The sequence below is a fragment of the Pollachius pollachius genome (genome assembly GCF_949987615.1).
Source record: "Pollachius pollachius genome assembly, chromosome: 19".
Taxonomy (NCBI): Eukaryota; Metazoa; Chordata; class Actinopteri; order Gadiformes; family Gadidae; genus Pollachius; species Pollachius pollachius.
The window spans coordinates 18,893,484-18,919,925 of NC_136952.1; the positions used below are offsets into that span (position 1 = coordinate 18,893,484).

The following is a 26,442-nucleotide window of genomic DNA, read 5'->3' on the forward strand; positions in this document are numbered from 1 at the left end:
CCAAGGGCAGTCCAAGGTCAAGAGAAGTCGGAAACAAGTACCCGTTTTGTTTATTTGTCCTTGATGGGCGGATGGTTTCTGTTCCTTTATGTGAGAGAGCTGGTCAAATGTCTCGGAGCAACAGCAAGGCATTTTACTGCCTGTTTTTCTTTTCAAATCTATTATTTAATGATGTTACATTTACATTAAGGGCATTTAGCAGACGCTTTTATCCCAAGCGACTTACAGAAGTACATTTGTCAGAAGAAGGAAAATCAATATATCGCTGTTGGTACAGTAAGGATGTTCATAGAACAAGTGCTAAGCACTAACAATAGCTAGGTTGACCCATTCCCCGTACACAACGAAGCTAGCTAGGATAAGATGCTACACAACTACATGCAAGTACTATTTTTAAGTGCCAGGACGTACAACATACAAAGACATTTCATTCTGTACAAAAAGGAAAAAAAATGTTTTTTTTAATGAGAAAGGAACTTCTCTGAATGATGGTGTAATGCCACAAGCCCTGGTATTCCTGTGGTGTGGTGTGGTGTGGTGTAACATCAGACCCCCACCACATAATGCAGAGAGCTGTTGAACCATCGTGTTTTGTCTGTGAGTATAGTTCCTCCATCAGCAAACCCCTTTTGGAGGACTAAGTTGTGCTGAGAGCCGATTAGTTTCCTCTCGAACACCGGGCTGCCCTCTAAGGTCACGGAGAGGGGATGAGTCATAAAAACATTATGGAAAAACAAAACTAAAATCCCAATTCCACATATGGTGCTCTGACTGGAAGTTGGTAGGTGTTCCCTGGCCACTCGTTGCCGAGAGGTCAGCAGCGAGCATCATGGATTCCTTTTAACCCAACATGTTTTCACTCGTTCCCTCCTGTTTAGGAGTAGAAAGAGAAATAGCTGAATTCCCCCAAAGCAAAATGCCTTTTTTAGTGTTGCATTAAAACTCTCAGACACTCAACACAAAGCGTATTAAGTACATACATACGTACATCTTTTACGCGAGGCCATGTGCCATACTGGATCTCCAGGAATCCTTTGCACTATTCAGGCTTCATGACGCAATCTTTGAGAGGCTTTCTTTGGGGTTGGCGTTGGAGATAACAATGTTTGTTCTTTTTTTTTATGGGCTTTGGTGCCTTTATGGAAAGGTCCCTAGTGTGGTTGCGCCACATATCGTTTGTGATTGACGTCTTGGACGGTTGCTTCATCAAGGCTTCAGCAGCCCAGCGAGTCTCACCTATTAAGGGTTGGGCTTGATGTTTGTGCACACAGCTGTCTGTGTTGTGTCTGTAATTGACAGAATGATTAAAGTTTCTTTCGGCACCAAACTTGGTCTTCCTTTATGAATTTACTGTCAGTGACTAAAAGCCTCAATCCATAGGTCCCTGGCCAAATTGTAACTTGATCTAGAGTTGTGTTGCCTTATATGCAATAATGAACATCGGGTTGCCTCTGTCTTGTCGAGCTAAACGCACAAACACACACCATACACTGGATTCCTGTCTATCATTTCAAAGCCATATTTTTATGGGACTCCGAGATTCTGGGCTGGTGTTGTATGGCCCAGCGGGTTGTTACGGCGTCACGGTGCCAGAAAAGCATGTTTTGGTGGAGTGAGGTCATCCACTGCTTTGCCTTCCCTCCAATCTGCTTTCATCTCCTCTCTGCCTCCTTGACTCCCTCCCATTTGCGGTCTCCACACTATACACCCCCCCTGCCAACCCCTCCACCCCTAACATCTGGGAGCAGTTGAATGTTGAGATCGTAAATCTGCTGTATTATTATTATATATTTTTAATACGCTTCACGGAAGCAATCTCCAAGGGCCCACCATACCCAGTATGTACCCCCCTCCGCTTGTATAAACACACAGCCCCTGTACACCTTCATGCCCCCCCCCGCCCCATCCATTAGTTCGGGGGTCCAACACGCCGTGAGCTCTGTTTGAGTTTGGAGATGGATTTCAGGGAAAGCCCATGCATGCACTTTACATTGCACGGAGTGAGAGAATCAAACCATGCATGCATATGCTTTATAGCCACTCTCAAATGTGGTCACATTTTTTTATGGCTTCGCAATTGCAGCCCATGAATCGCAACGCATATGTACCATATGTTTATTGCATTCCGTTTCTTTTCCACCTTAAAAACAATCAAAAAAACCATTATTATTTTAGGTTTTGAAGCTCTATGGGGAAAGGGACGTGGAAATGGAAATCCTTAAGAGTATGGTGAGGGAAGGCTGCTGCAGCCTCTCCCTCCAGGCCGCCGGTCTCCGACCCCAGGAGACTGTGATTGAGTGTTACAGCCCCGTCTCACTGCGGGGATCAGCCTGCCAGCTCCAGGGAAAGCTCAGCTCCTCCTAGTTTGTTGGCTGACATCAGGCTCAGTCGTGGGTGGAAGTGGGTGGGTGGGGGAGGTTTGTGAGCCACGTCTGTGTTATTTTTTTTATATGCCCGGGCATAGAGCCAACTCCCCAGCGATACAGGTTCCATCTAGTCTGCTGTGATCGACCTCCCCCGAGCTCCAAACCTCTGGAGACAACAGGGTTGAATCTCCCATTGTTGGAATGTTTGGTTAAAGCCTCTGAAAGTACATCGTTACGTTATAACTAATCCTGTCTGTCTTCTTTTCCCTGTTCCCCGTAGCACGGGGATGATGCCGACTGAGTGAGGCTGCTGTCGACTCTGAGGCCGCCCGGGAGTTACACTGAAGACGACCGCTCAAAGCAAACAGCAAGAAAGTCCGCTTTGTTGTTCTTGTGCATTTGATTCAGCGAAGGGGAAAGTTGACCTCTGACCTCTCGAGGGTTACATCTTTCTTTAAAGATGGAGGGTGTGGATACCCTGCAGAGCTCCACCCTAGAGACCAAAGCCGACCGGATCGCCCGCTACAAAGCGGAGCGGAGGAAGGCGCTTGCCGAACGCTATGGCAACATGGAGGACTGCACGCCCAAATACACCCGCCGCGAACGGAAGGCTCCCGACCCGTCAGAGATGCACTTCTCGATGGGCAAGGACGCGGAGAAGCTGGAGATCAGCGAATCGGAGCCGAGCTACAGCAGGAGCGCCCACCGCGGAAAAGCGACGGAGCCGGTGGATCAGGGAAGCAGTGGGTCCTCCGAGGACACAGGGGGCAGCACTGAGGGGAAACCCGAAGGGCATTCAAGCTGTCAATCGGAGACTACCAAGAGCATCAGGGTTTCATCTCATAGCAGGTGGGTGCATTTCTACTTGTATATATATATCCATCTTCATTTTGGCCTATACCCCTCCCCAACAGGAATCTAGTGGTCACCAAAGACAACATACTTCTTCCAAAACCTGGAGTTGGATATAAGGGACAAATATTGTCTAGTGAGGCCATATTTAGAGGCGTCAGACCCAGGTGTAACGGTTCCATAATGGAATTTGGAGGAGAGGAGGACTGAATATTTTCTGTTGGGAAGCAGGTCCTCCATGTTGGGCAGCTTGAACACCCTGGACTCTACACACTGGTGGAAGCCCAAACCATCATTTTGCATCTTCGCATCTAAAAATGTCCTTTTACTGTTTTTTGAGAGAGAGAGAGAGAGAGAGAGAGAGAGAGAGAGAGCAAAATGTTCCTGCTCTGTGCTCAATGAACCACAATGTGATGTAGTCATGTTGAGCTTATTTGATTCTAATAACCATAACAAATAGTGTGTGTGTGGAGGAAGCAAACAGAGTCAAATTACAAAGGCTGTTACCTGAAGGCATTGCGTAACGTCCTCACTTTGTTTGCAAATGAAAGCTTGGCAACTTGTGTTTGTGCGTGTAAATTTGCTTGCAGCATAATTGCACAATTTTTCCACTTTGTTGTTTAATGGCTATATTGACACTAGCTACATGCACAGTGAACCCCTTTCCGCCCTCTCTATATACACACACACACACACCACACACACACACACACACACACACACACACACACACACACACACACACACACACACACACACACACACACACACTTTATTAGGCATCGGAGGCGGGCTGTTGTGACATGTTATTGTATTTGCTTCATGCTACTCATCTTGTCAGAGCAAATGAGGACCTGCGTGTTAAAGTCAGTCTCTGTAAGGACAGGCCTTTGGTTAAAGAACAATGTGTGGACCACACAATGAGGTGCCCCAGGCCTACCACAGATTGAATGAGCATGTGTGGTGAAAGGTTGATGTTTATGGTTAAAAGTAACATGGAGATAAACAAAACCAGGGTTTACATATGAAGGCTCAAAGCTGCAAACAAAACATAACAAAATAAACATTTTCCAAATAAAGCTTTTATTTTATTTTATTAGTATTTGAACTGAACTTTTACAATCATTTATACTAAATAAAATGTAACAAATATTATATTCTTCCACATGACTCTCCCTGCACACAGATACACAAGTCGACAAGACACACATGTCAATGGTTAAATCTTTGAAAAAACAAAACAAAGGCATTCTTCAAAATCTATTGTTGTGTCGCTATGATAATTAATATGGGAGACGAACAGGCAAATCAGCCGTTAAGGTCCTTACTCTCATAGCTCTCATAAGCACGCGTCATGCGTGCGTGTCTTCCTGCTCCAGATTATAATGACAAGTCATGTCGGCTGGTCTTATCTGGCATGGAGAGTCATCCTGCCCCCCCCATCCATCCAGAGCTTAATGCTCTTCTTGGGTCAGGACATTACGAGTCTTCTTTCATGAATGGTTATGGATGAGTCCATTTGGTTGTTTCTCTTTTCTTCTATCTTTCATTAGTGCAGATTGAAATTACTTATCCAACCAAACCGCTAAACACAGGGACATTAAAAGCGTATCATTGCATTTGTCAATCGTAAAGTTTTGCAAAGTAGAAGTGTGGATGCATGGTTTGATGGTTAAAAGGAAGATTAGATGAATGGATGGATGGGTGGATCATATGAACGCACGTCTGGAAGGGTGCGTGGGTGGATGGACTTGGAGGGTGAATCAACCTAGACGGCTGGATGGGTTGAGGGACAGATGAATGAGATCCTTCCAGAGCTGTAATGCCCGCCTTCAGTCAGCCTAGAGCCCAGCAGAGGACATGTGGGAAGAGTTAAGGGTTTCATAAAAGTCATCGCACAGAATTGGAGTTTGTTGTCACAGCGAATGAGTCACAGGTTCATTCGCTGTGACTCATTCTTGCCAGACTGAATTGGTATTAGTGATGTTAGTGCTGGTGGTTTTGTTTTTGTTTGCGATACTCCTCATTCTGGCCCTCGTCCCTGCATATTTCTGCTGCGTGTTGCTCTCCAAGGTTAATATCCATGATGGGCCAAGAGTGGAATGAAATGCAAGACATCCCCAACCCTTATGATGTGTGACTAGATCGGGACAGTGTGAGAGCAACGGGGGCTTTTCTGTGTGTTTTAAGTGTTAAGTCTCCTTGTTCTTGTTTCGCTGTTCTTCCTCTCTGACTTCCACCTTGTGCTATCTTTACATTCAGTTGGTGTGTGTGTGTGTGTGTGTGTGTGTGTGTGTGTGGGTGTGGGAGAGTCACCCCCATGGCTAGCTTTAGCAGCACGAATGCCGTGTGCGTAGGCCCTCCATGGGGTCGACCAAGCGACGCCGGAGCCTCCGGTTGCTAGGGACCCTCTGGTTGCCTGGGACCGTCTCCGAGGGGGGTGGTTGTCCGGCCCGCGCATGTAGAGAACTCACTCTGTAGTGGTAGAGAAATCGGGGCCCGGGTACAACACACTGCCTGGTCGTACACACTTTATTCATGGCTGGGCCATATTGAAATATCACGGAAATCATGGGGAATTTTACGTCTATAAATATTATTTGATACAGTCTAGTTCATTTGTCGTATTTTGATCATGTTAGACGCATGTCTTATTGGAATTAATTGAGACTATGAAGCTTGGTTTCACCATTAGACCGGTAGGTTCATTTCATGGCGACACAATAGCATTCAAAAACGATATGGATAATATTGTCCGGCCAGCCCTTACCCTATCATTTGGTTAGTAGTTTAAATATGTAGGGCGGCATTGGGTTCAGGTGGTAGAGCGGGTTGGCTGGTTACCGGAAGGTTGCTGGTTCGATCCCCGGCTCCTCCTAGCCGAGTGTCGTGTTGTCTCTGAGCGAGACACACCACCCTGACTGCTCCTGACGAGCTGGCTGTCGCCTTGCATGGTTGACACCGCCGTCTGTGTTAATGAGTGCATGAATGGGTGAATGTTTGGCAATATTGAAATCGCTTTGACTGGCCACTGGTTAGGAAAGCGCGGTTTAAACGCAGTCCATTTGACCTGGATAAGATGGTAACCACAGAGGGTCCTTAACCAAAAGAAATGGTAAATGTGTTTTCTGCTAAAATGAGATGGGACACTTATCGATGTATGGCATTCATCATGTTCAACCCTGGAATTTGAAAGACGAGGCTGGGGTGGGGTGGCTTGATGACACGGAGACCTAGATATCAGAACACATAAGCTCCAGCGTGCGGATCGCGAGCATGTGGCGCCCTCAAACCAATCAGTTTCCCCCTTCCGTGACCTTTGACCTGACCCCCCTCTGTCCATCATGGCCCTGCATTGTACCTCCTCCACCCCCGCTTCAATGCATCACGGCTGCCTCGCCTCCTCTGGCAGCTGGCTGTCCATCCATATTTAACGCCTGCTCCAGGGAGATGAACGACGCCATGTTCATCGTCGGCCTGGAGGCAGCATTGTAAGTGAGTGCCGCTGCCAACATCGGTCGATGCTGGTAACAAAAGGACCATTGTGACTAGAATAGACGTGAATGGATGTTTCCGGATATCCATCTCTGAGTGGGTGTGCGGCTAGACATGGCAGCTTGCGTGTTTACATGGAGAAAGGAAGATGTAGGCTATTTCCCAAAAGACACGGGCCAGCCAGACTGGCGAGGGTTTTGATAACAGGGCATTTTGTGATCTTATCTGTCTGTCTCTGACTCTGTATATAATTGTTGTATGACGTACGACACAAGCATAAATTGGAAGGTGATTTTATGTTTTTATGATTCTGTGTCAGCCAACTGTATAATCAGCCCTCTTGTTCCGTGGGAGTTCGATTATATCTTTCCCTTTCTTTTTCTCTCATTCCAGACTTCTAAATGCGGGCGAATCAGAGGAACCAAAAGGTGAGCGAAACACATTTTTCGAAGGGGTTATAATTTGATATAGTTCAATCCCTTGTTGTGCTACCAATTTGTACAGAGCTGTGAAGTCCTTCGTTCTGGCACTGCTGCTAAGACCCTGTCATTACCCTGGCTTGTCGGTTGTCAAGTAGCAATAGCTGTGATTTAATGTAAGTCGTTCAAAATGATTGTTCACCAATATGAATGTGATTCCTAGTGAATGTGCTTCATTTTGATTGTGATTCCAACTGAACGTCTTGCCTGAGTAAAACTCCCCATGTGCTGAGTGGTGTTGATGTGTGTATGTGGCATTTTTCCCTCGGAGGAACTCAACTGACTGTTTGTTTTGTGTGCGTGGGTGTTTATAGCCTGGCTGCTTTGGTCCATAACTGGAACCTGGTAGTACGCAGTGTTTGGACTCCGTCTATTTCGAAATTCATCTATGAAACAGATATGAACAGATCATTTTACCTGGTTTACTGAATGCGCATTTCCTCGGCGTCTCTCTTCATTGCCTAGGTTTGTGTTTTCTAAGAGTCAGTATTCATGCCAGTCTACTTGTGTACCTGTAGGCATCATGTCTCGGTCTTTCTGCAATCTTCTGGTATGTTGTGCTGTATATCAATTATGACATTATAGATGTCAATCCAGTTTTTGGTCTGCAGATCGTGGGGATTTGTTGAAAATCTTTAGGGTTAAAGAATAATAAGACCCACTCTTCTGGTTGCCTCAATTACAACAAAAAATTGCTTTATGAAGATATATCAATCAAACGCACACCGTGGAGTTATACAATAAGGGTCAGAAGAACGTATCCCTCATACAGACAAATGCAAAGCAAATGCATAGGATTTCACTGGTCTTTTCTCTAAATGACGTCTTATGATGTGATATATCAGTAACAGTGATAACATGGCATAGATTACTATGTTGACGATCATAAGATACATATTACACATTTAAGACACAGAAACTATTTTGGCTTCCCTTGTGCTTTAAGTGTGTCTGGAAATGTTATCCATGCATTTGTATTGCCCTGGTGGTTTCAGAGGTAATGTGTGCTATGCCAGTTTAGTTCTGATGATATAAGCAGTTGAAGGTGACCAATCCCAGATGATCTGAGATTTACAAGCCTGCCCTGTGAGCCAGTCCTAGATTTATAACGGCTTCAACCCACTGAGGTGAACAAACACGGTAGACACATTCTATAGCTCACTGGAGGACCGAATGTACAGCCGAAGTGTAAAACTGACGTTTTTCTACATTTTGATCATTAGTTTGCAGGATACTTTCGTAGGAAAATGGGGGGGGGGAAAGCACAAAATTAAAAAAGGAGTTAGCCATGTATATTATATTCATGCACTTCACTTTCACTCACGTTGAATGACTTTTAGTCAATTGATTGTGGACGTCTTTTGACCCTAGTTTGCTCCAGCGCCTCACCATTGGAGGTTGAATCCCATTAGCCCGCTGACTCATGTATAAGGCCTATGTAGGGCCGGGGATGGAATCCCAACCAGGAGCTCCTGCTCCGTCAGACGGGTGACACGGCCGCTTGGCAGACGGCGCAGAGTGAGTCAATTTTAGAATTTGAGGTTTCACTTTTTTCTTCTTCCTCGCCTCTTAAATCCGTCCTCCAGCTCAGAGCGCGGAGAGACGGAGAAAGGGACTTGGACTCAACTCAAGCCCGAGTGGCGTACGCTCCGAGGCCCGCTCCGCCTCGGTGCCGGGCCATGAGTCACGTTACATCACCATCACAAACTGAACCTCGCCAACGCTCACAAAGGGCCCCCACGTTGTTGAGGCTGGAAAATGATGTCTTCCCTGTTTAGAAAATGTGGCTTTTCTTTACCTCTCAGATTGTTGATTTTTATCGTGAGTTGTCACGCTGGAACAATAAAAGTAGATTTACAGCGTACGAGGAAAATAGAGCAGGGAAAAATGGAAAGGCACCCAGATTTTCATATTTTCCGGGTTGTTTTTCGTCTCTGTTGCCGCGGGGATTTAACGTTGCTTTCCCGTTTTGAAGCAAAAAAATATGAAAAAGCTGATGATTTTTTGAAAGCGTTGGGTATTAAATATGATATATCGTCTCAACTGGGCACATAAAGGCCGTAGAGGGAGAAGTGATGATGTTAACCATGTGTCTCCATCCAACCCCTACAGCCTGTGGTTCTCTCCCAGAGAACTCTGAGCTACTTGAGTTTCTACATCAGCTCAGTGCTGTGGAGAAACTCTAGGGAAGGAAATACAATGCGGGCTTCTTCGCTAAGTAACCATCCTGTGTTTAAAAAAAGGCTGCAATATGTCCGGTAACTGCCACAACACTTTGGACATTTTTATAGACCACATGATGGATCGATTAATAGAAAAAATGATCCATATCCTATATATGTCATATGCATGTGTAATGAATGTAATATGGTGATGTAGTCTTTCTACTGCAACACATTGTCTGTGGTGTCTTTGTACTTGTAACCTCTGTGAAACAGTCACCTCTATCATGAATGACGGCGTGTCTGTCATCAGAACAGCTGGTGTATACTATACTCCCATTACTAGCGCCAGTATTTGTCTGTACACTCACACTCGCACTCACTGTGTGTGTGTGTGTGTGTGTGTGTGTGTGTGTGTGTGTGTGTGTGTGTGTGTGTGTGTGTGTGTGTGTGTGTGTGTGTGTGTGTGTGTGTGTGTGTGTGTGTGTGTTTGTGTGTGGACGCCTCCGGTGTTTTCTGCTGCATATAGTGGTTGGGGGTATGCCCCCACCCCCCCCCGTATTAGACGATGTCATCGACCACGATGACCTCATCAGTTTGCTCTCCTGTCCAAACACTTCACAGAGGGAATGTTCCAGAAGACAGAGCCCACTGTGAAATTGACTGTGATGATTATATGTTTGTGACTTGGTGGCACACGCCACATAGTTACCCAGAGCAACATTTGGGAAGGAAAACCATATTTTGAGACTTCGGGAGTGGAATATCTTCGTAATACTTCGTCCCTCTATGACAATAATAGTATAGTATTTTATTTGCTGGATTATATCCATTGGGAGGGAGAGAGGGAGGGAAAGAGAAAGAGAGGAGCGAGAATGACTACATTTCCCAGCATTCCTCTGCATGGAAGCCAACTAACCATTTGCTTCTTTAGGGTAAAATAAACTTGATATAATTGTATGGAATATATAGGGGTTTAGCTAGGGTACCAATAGCTAGCCTTGTTCCTCCATTGGAATATATAGGGCAGTGCAAAACACAAGCCACTTATTAACCGTCCGTATTATTTTGTCCAACCTCTGTCACTGTACCTCTGTACAGTGCTGACCGTGTGAGCTTGTAATAATCAAAGTGTGTGTCTCTCTTTGTGTGTCTCTGTTCTCTAGTTGACAAGAAGCCCGCTGATCCGGCCAAGATGACGTCCAAAAAGTCAACTGATAAGGTTCGGTTTACGTCTACCTCCATGGGATACTTTGCATTCTTGTTTACTTTGTGCACGTCGCAGGCACGGATGCACACATGCACTTTTTTGTGTTTTGAACAACTAAAACTCAACAAATTGTTTATGGTCTTTACTACTGACTCTTGGTATTTGTTCATTTTTCTTTCATGCTGCAATGAAACAATATACATGCATAAGGGCTGGATAGTGTCGTGGTTCGGTAGAGGGATGACTCCGAGGGCTGAAGGCATCCCTGAGCAAGATGGCCTGACCCCTACCGGTGCTGTGATGACATGTGACCGAAGTCACCATAAGTTGTACACGCACCTGCAGAATGACCGCGGGACATGGTGAATAAATGGGCTTATACCCGGTCTGGGGGAATGCTCGATTCTGATCGGTTGCAGGGTGTGCATTAACCCCCTATATACGGACACCTGCTAAGTAGCTCCAGTCAAATTGTCTGTTCAGCCTTTAAAACGAGAGCTGGTAAATTGTGAAAAATGCATTAAACTGTAATCAGACAACGCGGTTATATGCTACAGACCCTAGAGTATCTGTGGTATAAAGGCTGGGACGAATTTCAAATTATAAATATGTACAACCCATAATGTTAGCTCTCTGGCGCATAGCTGAGTGGACTCGAATACCTCCCATTGCCAAGTCGTAGCTAAGGTCCGTCGTATTTACTGGAGGACAGAACAACGTTTCCGTTGCATAAGAACCTTACAGGAGGGTAATGATTGTTCCAGGTATTAGTCAAACCCTAAGGCGTTAGAAGTGAAACTAAGGTATGGCTTGTATAAAACTTTTTATTTGGATTGTAAAACACATGATAATATAAATGAATGGTCTTCATTTATTTTCTTTGGCACGTGACCATGGTATAAGCGGGATAATGCCCTTCGAGGTGTCCATTATCAGGAATTCATGGACTTTGCGTTGTCCATTAATTCCTGATGATGGACACCTCGTCTGGCATTATCCCTTGCATAAAACATGATGAGGTAAAATACGAGGTTCCATAAAAGCTCCAGGTGTGACTAAACACTGCCTGGATTGAATTCACAACTCGCCCGGAGGAGACCTGGCGGGAGACGCAGTCTCGTCCTCCCTCCTTTTCAGTTTCCTTCCCTTCATCCGTCTGGGTTCATCTCTCAGCTGCAGATTATTCCATTATCAGGACTCCCAGAGACGTTCGACCGAGCCACAAAGCCAGGCCGCACCTGGTCAGACCCACCGGCCAAAGTCTCCCGGCTGAGAATGGGCCGTTCTGGGATTTTCCCACGCGAAAGGGAGGACAAGGAAAAAAAAAGAAGGTCTTTCTAAACGCAAACCATACTCGAGCAGATGTGGAGGTTTACAAAAACTCACAGCACACATTATAATCTGGAATAATTTGGAGAAACAGCAGCATGTCTGTTAGCCCCATATCAAAGATGATGATGCAAACAAAACACCTGTAAAGTGTGTGTGTGTGTGTGTGTGTGTGTGTGTGTGTGTGTGTGTGTGTGTGTGCGTGTGCGTGCCTGCGTAACCTGGACTATTAGAAGGAGGCCCGGACACACTCGTCTGGGACTATGGGTGACTATGGGTGACGTTCCCATGCCTGCAGTGGTTTCCGGGGCAATGGTTGGGTTTTGCCAGATGTGCACTGCCGTTTGTAGAACTGCTAACTGGGTCTGCTCAGAGCTGCTGGCACGCCGCCAAGACCTGACCATAGTGAATCTGAGGGCAGCAAACCGCCCCCCTCCCACTTCAAACCCCCTGGAACCCAGCCCTCCCCCAGCGGGATTTACACCTCATCACCCTCTGCTCTCTCTCGCTCTCTCTCACCCCCCTGCTGTCTTTATTCGGTTATCTATTTCTTGCTTGTTGGCTTTTGCTTTTTCCTTCAGTCCTCCCACCACCATATGTTAGAGGGCCGGTGAACCTGCAAACGTTTTTGTTTTAAACATGCTTATGTTTTATATTAGCGTCAAAATAGTAATCGTTGCCATTTTGTTGCTGTTACTATAACGAAACCGCTATTTAGGGAAAAGTGGCGTGAAATTCACTTGGCTGAGAGGGTTAAGCTTCACTGATGTTTATATTATAAAGCCACGGAGAGTGACTCATTTCATGTACAACATCGCTCATTATGATGCACATACACAACAACGTACTAAAACACTACAAGATTGGTGTGGGTCGTTATTATGGGGATAACACGCCCCCATCCCAAGAACTCAGCACAAAATGTTTGTTCCAATTTAGCTGGAATAGGGAGTTCACTTCCCCTCTCAGTAAATGGTCTCTTTTACACTTCCTTGTAATTTCTATTAAGGCTCCCACTTCTCTCTGTACACGTTTTTACACTGCGAAATAGGCCCGTCTCATGCACGCCATTTTCCCGACATGGTCCGCGCGTTTACCCTGCCTGAGGTAAATCCCCGGCTTGAGCTAGCACCCCAATTTACCCTCCCGGACCCTACACACATTGGCGGTTTCATTCTGATGTAAATGCGATAAGACTGCTCCTCGGGTCCAGGGCGGGACTTGGGTAGAGGTGTTGCTGTGCTGTCTCTACGACAGAGACAACTGTCATGGCATTTGCCTTTAACAGATATTGCGTCTAGGAAAGATGAGGTTTCTAAATGCAAAAAGCACACAACACTTATATAACAAATGTAACCTAGGTTTAATGCATGCATACATTAGACTCAGAGTGAGTCCAGGAGACAGTTTGACAGAGCTATTTATACAGTTTCCGATCCTCCCCATATTACAGATGTTAATAATCAAATCAGGTAATGTTTACCCAAGACACAGAGTTGCCTGTGTTCTCATTGAACAGAAGAGGGCCCAAGAGGATGTCCTATCCCTTGTGACCGTTTTACCCAAGTACGATGCTTAACATCACGATTGATTCTGAGAAAGGCAGGCAGGTTACCCATAGGAAAAGGGTTTACATTTAGATGCCACTGAAGAAGGTAGGAAATCATCACTCATTCCAGCGGTGAGGTGGCTGAATCAAGCACAAAGGTCAATGCATAGATGGCACTGAGGAGAAGCAGGATGGCAAGACAATACACAGAATGGAAAACAAAGCCTATATGACTAAAAGGTTGCAACATAAGAAATTTTCCGTCACACAATGCAGCGCTTTCAAAACTGGTCAATACGTAGATGTTCTCTGTTATGAGTCATAACAGAGAACAGTTTTGATAGAGAGAGAGAGGTGGTCCTGAGAGAGAACAGGTGTGATAGAGAGAGGTGGTCATGAGAGAGAACAGGTGTGATAGAGAGAGAGGTGGTCATGAGATAGAACAGGTGTGATAGAGAGAGGTGGTCATGAGGGAGAACAGGTGTGATAGAGAGAGAGGTGGTCATGAGAGAGAACAGGTGTGATAGAGAGAGAGGTAGTCATGAGAGAGAACAGGTGTGATAGAGAGAGGTGGTCATGAGGGAGAACAGGTGTGATAGAGAGAGAGAGGTGGTCATGAGAGAGAACAGGTGTGATAGAGAGAGAGGTGGTCCTGAGAGAGAACAGGTGTGATAGAGAGAGGTGGTCATGAGAGAGAACAGGTGTGATAGAGAGAGAGAGGTGGTTGACCACCTCTCTCTCTATCACACCTGTTCTCTGTTGCATAAGTCTAGTGATGACATCTGCCTTGAACATTATGATCAGAAACAGCAGGGAGGAGATAATTCACCTTTCATTAAGGCGTGTCTCTTTGGGAGAGAAAAAAACCCTTGTTGTGGTGTTCCCTCACCCAAGGGTCCTAACCCCACTTTGGGCTGCGGGAGATTCCTGTCTTTTAAAGGAACATGTCGTTCTGGGGGATTCAACCATCGTACCGGTCTCTCCCGGCTTTACTGGAACCGCTTCTTACAGTATCATTTTTGAAAATTTGGTTGTTGGATTCTGTACAACATTTATTCACACATTTTTCAAGGCTAAATATCCCTTTATATAAAAACAGACTTGTTATTTGCAGCCTAGGGTAAACTACATATTGACACATTTATACAGGTGCTGTAAAGATGTTGACGATGGGGTTCAAATGTGTGGGCAAGCAGATGCAGAGCAGTGGAAGTAGTTTGGGGCTCAAGAATATCCTGACGTATGGAACCAATGTCCCAGTGTCTTCAACCCACAGCGGTTGGGTCTTGCTCCGAGTGAAGTCACTGGGGCAGGCTTCTCAGTCATGTGGTCAGGCCGGACTCCAACCCCACCACAAAAGGCCTTGGTTTTCCATCAGCACTGACTTTGGTTTTTAATTAGCAAACAGCATCTGGAATGAAGCAAATGGATGTCCAAATCGGATATTTTGATTTAGACTTTTATAACGTAACTACATATAATTAATATGCATTTAGTGAACTCATTTACTGTTTTATAATAGCGTGATTGCATATATTCTGTGGTTGTCTCCCAGCAGGGAAATCAAGCCCTGAACCCTGCTAGTATTAATCTTCTACTTGTTGAGACACAAACTATTGTTTCTGTTAACAGGTTTTCTAACATTTCTCAACTCTGGCCAACCACTTTTTTCCTTTTCACGCTCTGTTGATTTCCCTCCTCTCTGCTGGAGGGCTGAAGTGTTTTCTGGTTTTCCTCGGGGGTCTCTGCGGTCCGATTCCTCACAGCCAGGGTTCTGTCCAGCTTCACCACTCCTACTCAAATCTGAAACAAAAAAAGACTGCAGAAAAACTCTCAGGAACTTTGTTCATTAGTGAGTGGATTCAGCTGGGATTTCCGTCCCTGACCCTATCGGTGCAGGTCTCACGGTACATTAAATGTGGAAAAGTTGACTTCAGTTGAGTATTATTGACTATGCAATCATCTTTATATGTTATATGTTACGGCTATCTCTGAGGGAGTGAACTGCTGAACATCAAATACAACAACTGAACCTACAACCAAAAAATATAAGTGCAAATGAAGAAGAATCACGTCTAGGATTTAAATATATACAAATTCCTCGGTAAAGTTAAACGGTTCACAAGAAATATACATGACATAAACAATATTCCATTTCAGAAAGATGAACATATCTTGTTTTTTATTGAACCTTTATTTATTGAAGGTAGGCCATTGAGAGCAGGCTTTCTTTTTCAATGACGGCCTGATTACAACATACACACAAAAACAGAAACACAAATGTACAATAGATATAAACTGGTCGGTCAAACAACCAGAAGAACATTTCAATACATATAAATAATACAACAGGACAATAAGAAAGCTGCTTAAAACACGAGCAATACTTATTTAATGCTGAATCATCACCATGAACGTCTCAACCGAGACCAATCGCTCCAGATTCAGTCCCGAAGTATATTCCCTCTGTCAGGAGCATATAAATTAACATATCAACATTCTCACGCTACAAGTTGGCTTTGAGATGACGTGGCACATCGTGCAGAGGACATGCTAACACCACCAGTTAACAAAACAATGGACGTGACATCTGCTGTACACAGAAAAGTAATAACATGATACAGCAGGCTTGGGTTCGGCTCTCTCCATCCTGGTGCATTCCATCAAGTTCTGTACTGCAAGGTACCAGCGTAGCCCCATCTGTTTGGCTGCTCCACTCAACGGCTTCCACCAGGATTATACGGTTTCTGGCTTAAAGAATTATTTGAAATGCTCTATGTATCAATCTATTTTTCCCCATTCCCAGTGCTCGTCGTGATGTGAAACTGAATGCCTTGTATGAACGTAAAGTAATGATAGATAAGAGTAAGAATGCTTTTTATTGGCTTGTGGTTGTCTGGGTACTATCAGCCTTCTAGGCTGTTGACGTTGGGTTGGGATTATTCCGATGTTTTTCAGTATGCTTGGTCAATTATTAATGTGAATCATTTTTATGATAATAATGTAGTGACAATACAGAGTTTGATTTGGGCCGTGTTCTATGGTGCTAGCTGTTTTATTATGACTCAGAAATGGGGAATGCTTTTGTGTTTACGCTTCTCCATGAAGATAAAGGGTGCTCCAAGGGCAACAGGATATTCCACCAGGATATTTTGTCCTTGGATGCCTTGGTAAATGGTGCTTATTAAAGCAAATAAAGGAAAATGGATGAGTCTAATTCAATCCTGGTATTCACTAGGGTTGAATCGTCCCAGAGTCAAAGGTTGCATCAGCTCTGTTTTAAATATAAAGTAAAAAACACCTTCCCTACACGTGTTTATAACTCGGGGTTACATAAGGGGTTTGGCGGGGTATATGGCATTCTGAGTAACAAAAGGGCAGAGTCTCTAAGGACCAACTGACCTTTATACCTTTTTTTTTAAGGGGGTACGCTTTTACAAGCATGACAGGAACAGAGGGTACCTCTTTTTACCGTGATGAATCCCTCTCGGGGCCTGTGCTGATCTTCCTCTACTGGTCCCTTAGGGACTTACTGGGAACATTATGGAGGGGATTTAAAAACACAAGCTCTGCTCTCTAAGTTCGAGAAAGCATTTCTATCTCTTTGCATTAATGACTTGTTTTTTCAAAACAATTGTGTAAATTACCTTCCCCATTGCTCTTTTCCTTGTCTCTCGTCTCTTCTTCAACGGAGAAGATGGAGGATGAGAGCGATGGTCACCGTGCCAACGACCAGGTGCATCTGCAGCCAATCGAATTGGAGCAGAGTACAGCCTCTACCAGGTCAGGGCCTCACACTAGTACATGGCATGTTACGGTTACCCTACGAGTTAAAGTACTTGACATGTTGCATAACGTTATGAGAAACCATAACATTGGCACCGTAAAAATGTAGTCTTAAAAGAAAGCACAGCCGTGGTTCAGATTCTGTGTGTGTTTTCACAAGCAGAGCAATGGAAGCAATCCTATTTTTGATGCACACAACAACTTTTGAATGTTTGCTAAATCGGAGCTGGTTTAAAGTGAAGCCTGTTCAATGACACTCCAGAAAGACCAGTGGTACCTAATACCACGCATATCGGCATGGAAACTCATTGACTCACAGTCAAGTGCACATGGACATGTAGGTCAGTGTACACATTTGCACACACAAACACACCTTCACATTGACGGACAATGTGAGTCAAGTGTTGACAATACGATACCAAAGAAACACCTTCATACACATGTAGGTGTTTATCTACCATATAGTACACTATGAAACCTAAGATATGAAATCCTACCGTTATATAAAGCATGTTTATTGCTTCCATATTGTGGATTGGACCTTTATTGAATTGCACCATTCAAGGGAAGGTAAGTGTACACAATATTGTGCAAAGTGATAACTGAAACTTTGGCGTTGACTTGAAACAACAGAATAGTGTAGCGACTCAGACTTGGTACTCCCAGCTTGAAGGTTCTGGGTTCACTCATCCATGCCCAAAGTCTAGCTGTAGACGTCCTTTAGCGAGATGCCTTTACACCTGTACCTGCTGATGGATGCCCCTACAAGAGGAACCTTCTGATGTCTCCTAAATTAGTGAACGATCTCAAATCGTTTTCCACGTATTGAATTTGGTTTCATATACCTTGAAACTAAATCAAGACCCTTCAACAAGACACTACAACAACAGACTACTTAACTCCTTTTTTTTCACTTAAACGCTTTACACTACACTTTACTATACCTCATTACTTATTATTTATTACCACCATTTTAGTTTCTCTTATTATTATTTACTTTATTTTATTATTATTTATTATTGTGATCTACTGATGCTGCTACTTATTTTAACATATTTTTATTTTTACTTATCTTTATTTACTTTATCTTGTCTAGTTGCTGCTATGTTCCTGTTGAGGATCCAAGCCTAATGCTACTCTTGTGTGCTTGTACAATAAGCTGCAATAAAAGTACCCCTGATTCTGTTCATATACGTCTGACCATGTATGCCCTCCCCTCTCCCGTCCCTCCGGGTCTGACTCGCTGTTCCCAGGTCTGGTCGGAGGAAGGAGAGCCAGGACCAGCCGGAGAGCAAGGCAGAAGCAAAGGGGAGTGATGAGCCAAGAAACATGGCCACTGCCGATGAAGAGAAGGCAAGTGTTTGGTATTCACGGCCTAACTGGGTTAGAGGAGTCGTGTCAGAAAAGGTTTTTCTCAAACATATTGCTGTGAGACATATTGCTGTGAGACATTTTACCAGATTAAAAATAAATAAAATATTTGTCCATTTATAAATTCATTTATTCTTACAAATAGTACTAAGATGAAATGCCAATATTGAACACATTTGATATGTTTATCATTTAAAATATTTAATCATTGAGTTTAAATGTAATTTCATATTTAACATCAGCTTATAATTTCCATTCTTAGTCTCATCAGACACATTTCCTCTCATGAACATAATACCACCGTGTGCAGAATACACAATAAGAGTCAGCACAACAAGACCAACCCGCGTGACCTTCCACTTCTCTGCGGCAGGAGAAGAAAGAGGAGATTTTCTGTTTTGTTTTTTCCACAACCCAATATGTAGAGTGGGGCGCTGATGTCATGGAGCCACCGACCTTATTTTAGTTTGCCAATTGGCATTCCTTCTATTTTTCCGTTTACATTTTCCGTTTACGAGTAGTTTTCTTCTATATGTGACTGCATACCAAATAAGATGTTTTCAGTCTTGGCATTCTTGAAATATTTGCTGTATACTGCATCACATTTAGGCCCATTCATTTCTCTCTTTTAAAAATAGCTCCGAAGTAGATCGCAGGGGGCCGCCTCTGTTAGCCTGAAGCAGTGTTGTGAAGGGTTTTGTGTGCGTGCTTGCGTGTGTGTGTGTAACTGACGGTTTACGTTATCCCTTAGCCATTCCTTAACCTATTCCTTTACTCCTTTTCTCCTCCATGCAGGCTGACAGTCACATCTCCGACCAAACCGACGTCCTCCATAAAGACACCTCCTCCTCCTCTTCCTCCTCCTCCTCCTCCATCTCCTCCTCCTCTTCCTCCTCCCTCCAGCGCCAGGACTCTGGGCCCCGCGGCATCCGGGGCATCCTGAAGAAGAGCCGCTCCACCAGCCTGGAGTCTGACCTCGGTGACGCCACTGTCACCGCCGCAGTAACCACGGCAACCGCCGCCGCCGCCGCCGGGCTGAGCCGGCAGACCAGCATCACCCTCAGTCACCCTGAGAGTGACCATGAGGAGGAGGAGGAAGAGCAGCAGCAGGAGGAGGTGGAGGAGGAGGAGGAGGAGGAGGAGGAGGAGGAGACATTGAACGAGGAAGGCGTTGATCGAGGAAGTGATGGCAGTGGCAGGGTGGAGGAGGAGGAGATCAACTACAGTGGAGGGAGTCTAGAGGAGGAAGATGAGGAGGAAGAGGAGGAAGAGGAGGAGGCGGGGAGCGTCTCTCTGGACGAGAGCTTCGAAGAGAAGACGCCGTCTGCGTCGGAGGACGGCGAGGAGCTGGACAGCAGCCTTGACAGCAGTCAGGGGTCCGCGCTCAAGCAGAGGTCAGCCCAGAGGTTCTCGTCTGGCCGGCTGTCGTTGGTCCGGTTGAGGGGACCACCTGAGGGGAGCCCTGGGGCTTCGCTGCTCGAGCTAAATAGCACAACGATTGGAAACATGCTCGCTAGGCTAATATGGAAAAAATTGAATAATAATACCAAGCAAGAAACATAAGTTGATGCATGGAATGCATTGCAATGCGAATAAACTCTTAACAATCCTACCTTTTTCAATTTATCGAATTGTAATTGAAACAAACACGTATCATCTGTGAGAGTTATTTTGGATCTCAACGTGTTCCCCTTGGGTTAAGTCAAGTTTAAGTTTTGTTGTTTTGAAGGGTAAGGGTCAGACCCTCTCTGTTGTACTTCGTCATTCCCAAAAATTAGGAAAATACAATATGACATACTTGAAAGGAACCCACTTGGCATTTCAAATGTTCTTGGAAGCGGTTTGTCCCTCTGCTGCCTGACTGTCTGTCCGCCCTCCCTCCCTGCAGGCTGGCTGAGTTCAGCGGGGGGTTGGAGGAGCAGCTTGGGGTCCGGCTGAAGAAGATCAAGTCACCGGAGGTCCAGAAGTCCCTGGCCGCCCGCTTCAACCAGCTCAACGACGCAGAGAACGCCTGGAGGAAGAAGGTACCGCCCGCGGTTATTTCAGCCACTGGTTTGCCGTGTGTGTCGGTGGTTTATAATAATGAGATATTAGGGGCGCCCGGTGGCTCACCGGGTAGAGCGAACCATTAAGGCTTAGTCCTGACCGCAGTGACCCGGGTTCGATTCCTGCCCGTGGTCCTTTGCTGCATGTCCTTTGCTCTTTCCCATAACTTCCTGTCTGTTTCACCCTATCATAAAAGCATGCGATTTCTAAAAGAAACAAGGCATGTGGATCAAATGATTACAGGCGAGAACTCGACCTCTAAGCATGCCCAATAACCATGTGGAATAAACCACAATGAGATGTCCTATTATTGGAGAATAATGTACGACGGGGGCAATGATGCAGCCGAGGAAATCTAAAAGTACATTTTCTTCTAACAGTTACCAATCATGATGCGATATATGATATACATTTATGGTTTTGTATAGACTTTACACCATCTGGAATTCAAATGTTCGTCTGTTGCACTTTGAGCTTGTGTTTTGCGTTATCATGGACCATATCATTTGACCGTTGCTGTTAATGTAGGATTTGTAGTAAAATTGGCGAGCAACTGTTAAAAGGCAGAGGTGTACGGAAAATAATGAACACCCTTGGAACGTTGACCAATCAGGATCAAGTATTCAAGAAGTCGGTGGTGTAATGTGCAATAAAGAGTGGCAGCAATGAAATTGGCAGCAATGATATTGGCGGCTGTGTGTGGTGAAAGCGTGCATCCATGGTTAACGAGCTTGGACATCCCCTGACCACCCAACTTCAGGTGGGGAAAGACAAGTCCCACTGGTAACATTGTTTGTACATTTGCTTCCCACACCACCATACACAGGGTCCTGAGCCATCTGTCGGTCAATGCTGGTGTTCCTCTACCTCGCTGGGTTTAAGGGTTGCATTCCCACTGGGTCAGTCTGTTCTTAGTAATGAATGTAACTCGTAACGCACTCTGGATGTAATCGAATGTCTTTCATTCACTTATTTATAAGTTAATGGGGATGAGGCCTTGGGGAAAACCCAGGACTTGGTGGAGAGATTATATCTCCACACTGGCCTGGGAACGCCTCGGGATCCCCCTGTTAGAGCTGGTCAATGTGGCACGGGAAAGGGAAGTCTGCCACCCCTCAAGAGCTGCTGACCCATGGGACTGACCCCGGATAAGAGGTTTTGAAGATGAGTGAGTGATGAGATGTTTTTTCATGAATTGAGGGTTAGGGTGAAGCGGTCCAGATCCTGAGTATACACACTATACCAGTCTCAGAGAGCTCACAGGATGTGAATGTGGAAACTCTGAAGGGAATCCCCCAGAGGGAACAAAGAAACACCAGGAGGGATCCCTCTGACCAGGGACTGCTAGTGGGCTGTAATGTTTCAGTTGTCGAAGTAGGAGACACTACATTACTACTGCACATAGTAAAACTATCGTAATACTTGGACGTAGTACTGGTTCCAAATACACATTTTACTAGTATTCTTTTAAAACTGTACTACAGTTGAAAAAATAGATCAACTCTCAGAGAAATGGCTTTCTCCTTCGTTTCGCTATTTTGATTGTATTTTAGTGACAAAGTCCAGACTTGTGTTGGTGGCTGGTCATCATCATGATCTTTGTGCGGGGTGGTTCGACTCCACACACTACTTGTTAATTCCTGCCTCACTTTTTGAAACACCGGTTTTCTAAAAGCTGAAAAACAGCAGATGGCCCGCACAGGAGACCAACGGCCAACAACAGCATGTCAGTCAAACCACGATCTCATGGCCAATACACAGTAGACAACGCAAACAGTTGTCTTACAACTGAGGCATAGGGAGCCTACAGCTATAACCAGTTCAAACCCTTATAATATCCTGATCCCCACATCCACAGTGATGTCATCCCTTCTGGCGTGAGCAGCTCTAGATTGATGACCACCTGAGGAATGCCTTTGACTCCAGCTAAACACTTGGCCCACAGAGGAGCTAACCTCTGGATGGATTCCCTCTGAGCATGGAAAGAATACGGGCAGCTCTGAAGCCTGTGTAGGCGGCCGACCAATGGCATTCAAGAGAAATTCCCCTCAAGCCTACCCAAGGAACGCCTGTGAACTGATGTCATCTCTGATTTATGCGGCCCACTTCAATGATAAATCATTATTAGTCAAAAATCTGGCATGAATCTGCGCACTTTCTGGAAAACTGCATCTGTAGGGCCAAGCACGTGCCTGAAAGGAAAAACGAACTTAACATTTTAAAAAGACGGCTTACAGCATTGACTTTATTCTGACTGGTGTGTGTTGTGATTGAGGATCCCCAAAATGCACTGTGGTTCTGGATTCTGTGGTCTACAATGTTGAAGGTTCATGTGGAATTTCTGCGTGTATGCGGTTCTGATTGACTTCAAGGATATTTGTTTTACATATTCATTTGTGGGGTTTTAACGTAAAGCTCCCCTGTTATCAGTGTGTTTTTGAGTGGCCAGATTTGATGTTAAAATCTAAAAAAATAATCTGCCACATTTAATGCTAAAGGCAAGTTAAGTTTGACATAGTTTTAATATGGAAAAAAATGTATGTATTTTGATGGGAAGATTCCAGATATATTCCAGATATATTTAAAATCGTGTCCATTCTAGGCCTGGGATTGGTTTTCACTTCTGCTTACTTTTAATGGAAATATAATTAAACCTTCCTAATCTAATAAGCGTTCCTCAGCTTTAGCCATTTCTTCTTCCACTTCCTGTCTGTCTCATCTTTCTTCTTATGGGAACTATATTATGGTCTGTCTGTTCCTCTGATGTGCTTGTGGTTAGAGTTTGCCTTTAGCTTGGCTTGGCTGTCATTTGCCTGGCTGGGCAGGCTGCACTACCTTTGCCTTTTAGTTTTTAGTCCTTTAATATTCCCCTTTTCTTCCCTCCCTCATTACTTCCTCCCTTCTTTCCGTCCTTCCTTCCCTTTTCCAGTGTCCTTATTCTTCTTCAGACTCTACCCCTCCTATTCGGCACCTGCCTGTCAAACAATCCCTCTCCTCAGGTGAGTTTCACTTGCGTGCATGTACGCGCACATTTCGTGTGTTCATTTACCTTTCGCATGAGCTCACGGCCTTGCTGAAGTTGAAGTTTGCACATAACATTATCGTCTCTTCCCGTTCCTTTGAAAGATTAACCATTAAGAAGTCTGCCGGCTCTCTGGTAGTTTCTGCCCCAGCCACGGGCTGGGTGAGAAATGGCCCTCTATGATTGATTGATGCATGTCTTCTTCGCTGTAAGGCGCCCCAGAGATACAGAGAAATATGGTTTCCTGTGGGGATCCTCCCCCCAAACCCCTCTCTTACCTTCACCCCCACCTCCTGTTTCATGACCTCCCCCCCCCCCCCCCAGACCAGGGCAGATCCCTCCCCCCTCTGATTGACTCCAGAGCCAGGGAAACAGCCGGCCTGGATTGTGTTGGCATGCGTTCACCTTTTGAGGCTTTTACCGTACGAGTTGGAAGTATGAATTGTGGTTTTTGGTTCTTTTAATGGGTTGTGTCAGTTCCTCCCCACCATGTTTCTTTCATTGCGGTTTGAAGTATTCAGAGACCTCCACCGCAATCTCGTGCCAAGTCCACTTCCTGTCTGTCTCAGGTTCACTTCCTGCTGTTCCCTGGGCGTGTTATTGATAGCACCATGTCATGCAACTCGACATGGATATATGATGTCACCCAGTTGCTCTTAAATATGCTCTTGACATTATATTTTGAATCCAAGAAATGGTTGTTTATTGTAAACCGATACCCTAGCTGGATGTATTTTTACATATTATATATAAATATATATATATATATATATATTTTTTTTAAAGCAAAGACGCTTATAATATTATTTTTGTGGTATATTATCAGTTATGTATGAAGTTGCATTCCAATGACTGTAGGTAGCAGGCAGCTCTATTATCTAAAAAATACAGCAAAATATTACTTTTATGCTGTTATTTTACTTCACTATTTTCCACACTGAAAAGTGTCAGTCGAAGAGCTTATATTTAACCAGGTGAGGTCATGCGTGTGCCAGACATGTTTATGTAACTTGAATGGTTCTTGAATGAGTCTTGTGGGTTCGTCTGTTATTATGTAGGTATGCACACTGTTTGCATTGTGCTCTCTGTCCTCATAAATGTGGAGCAGAAGTGGTACTTGTAAGACGCGGCTCTTCAAGTGGCCTGTTAGCATTTATCTTCAAAGTCTTTGAAACAGAATTTCCAGTGTCTTTCTTCTTGGCCACTTAACAGCATATATCCACAAATATTTGACATGTAACCGTTTCCTACCCATATACAAAATCCAATCCATCGTGAAAATTTGAAAAGGTCTCGCACACTTCCAAACTAACAACGCAATAAATATGAATAATTGTTATACTCCAAAATCGCCTTATCCATTGCTGAAATGAAAACACTTAAAACTCTTTGTAATGTGTTATCGTATAGTGAGAGTATGATCATCTTTGTGTTTATCTTTCCATCATTCCGTTATACACTTACTGTGGGCGGCATTTGGTTCAGGGGCTAGAGCGGGTTGGCTGGGAACGGGAAGGTTGCTAGTTCGATCCCTGGCACCTCCTAGCTAGTGTCGAGCAGGACACCTAACCCTGACTGCTCCTGACGAGCTGGCTGTCGCCTTGCATGGTTGACTCCGCCGTCGGTGTGTGAATGTGTGCATGAATGGGTGAATGGGATGCAATATTGTACGGCGCTTTGAGGGGCAACTGGTTAGGAAAGCACTATATAAATACAGTCCACTAAGTTAACCTCTCCACAGTGAACAGGAAGCTGGTTGTTATTGGCACGTCACTGCTAATACACATAACTGTTCACTGTTATCTTAATTCAACTTTAATGGCCAGTAGCCATTTCATAAACCTTTGCCTGGGATCATAAACCACATTCTGTTGATTCATGTGTGGAATAATGTTAAATAACAAGAAGCCGCCGGTGGTGTGGACCTAACAGGCATGTAAGTAGGGATTTATTTAAAATGGAATCGGCTGAATTCAGGTACAGGTTCTTGGGCGAGAAGGAGAGTGAATCACCAGAGTTGAAGCCCAAGGAGAGCTTGTTTGCCAAAACAAACCGCTTATTTTCCTTCACTTGTCTTGAGTTTTCTGTTGGAACAGAGAGAGGAGATGATGACTTCACTTTGATAGCAGCATGTGCTAATGGGCTCAACGGCTGAAGTATAAAAGTTGTTTGTACTCCTGGGTCCCAAATGCTGTTTCCATACTCTTAGCTATCGTTTTATTATTGAATCTAAAATGTGTTAAACAGCCTAAACACAGCCCATACCCTACTTCTGTATCACATCTACTAGACTCTACTAACGCTTGATGCTGCTGTCATTTTTACTGAGCGTCGTATCTTTTGCTGTCATTTCCATATCCCATCAGTTGGATGCATCACAAAGAGGAGTCCGTTATTTTTTTGCAAAGCGTAATGGTACTCTTTCACATGGAAGCCATCACTGCATGCAGAATAGATCCTTTACACAGAGGCATCCCTGTGAGACAAACTCAGATACTAACCCCAAGTATGGGTCGGCTCCTTTCATGTCCCGAGACACGGGTAGTAGACCCATCTTCACTAGTTTAGTCTAGTTCCCCGGTATATCAAAGTATCGGGGTGTATCCTCGGGGAGTAGCTCAGGAGGTAGAGCGGGTTCACTTGTAACTAGAAGGCCGCTAGTTCAATCCTAGACACCCGAGTGTCGAGGTGTCTCGATCGAGGCGCCTCACCCTGACTGCTCCCGACGAGCTGGCTGTCGCCCTGCGTGGTTCACTCCGCCGTCGGTGTGGGAAT

At 44.7% G+C, this 26,442-nt stretch overlaps 1 protein-coding gene across 2 annotated transcripts in view; it reads left to right on the forward strand.

Annotated features, from left to right (window-relative positions):
* Positions 1 to 26,442, forward strand: part of svild (supervillin d) — a 56,385-nt gene that overhangs the window by 13,011 nt on the left and 16,932 nt on the right. For both annotated transcript variants that reach the window (XM_079757339.1, XM_079757340.1), the window contains exons 2-8: positions 2,647 to 3,215; positions 7,107 to 7,141; positions 10,521 to 10,576; positions 17,140 to 17,225; positions 18,482 to 18,581; positions 19,395 to 19,993; positions 20,488 to 20,623. In XM_079757339.1, the coding sequence (XP_079613465.1) occupies positions 2,827 to 3,215; positions 7,107 to 7,141; positions 10,521 to 10,576; positions 17,140 to 17,225; positions 18,482 to 18,581; positions 19,395 to 19,993; positions 20,488 to 20,623 (1,401 nt within the window). In that variant the 5' untranslated portion in view covers positions 2,647 to 2,826. The remainder of the gene's footprint in view (positions 1 to 2,646; positions 3,216 to 7,106; positions 7,142 to 10,520; positions 10,577 to 17,139; positions 17,226 to 18,481; positions 18,582 to 19,394; positions 19,994 to 20,487; positions 20,624 to 26,442) is intronic.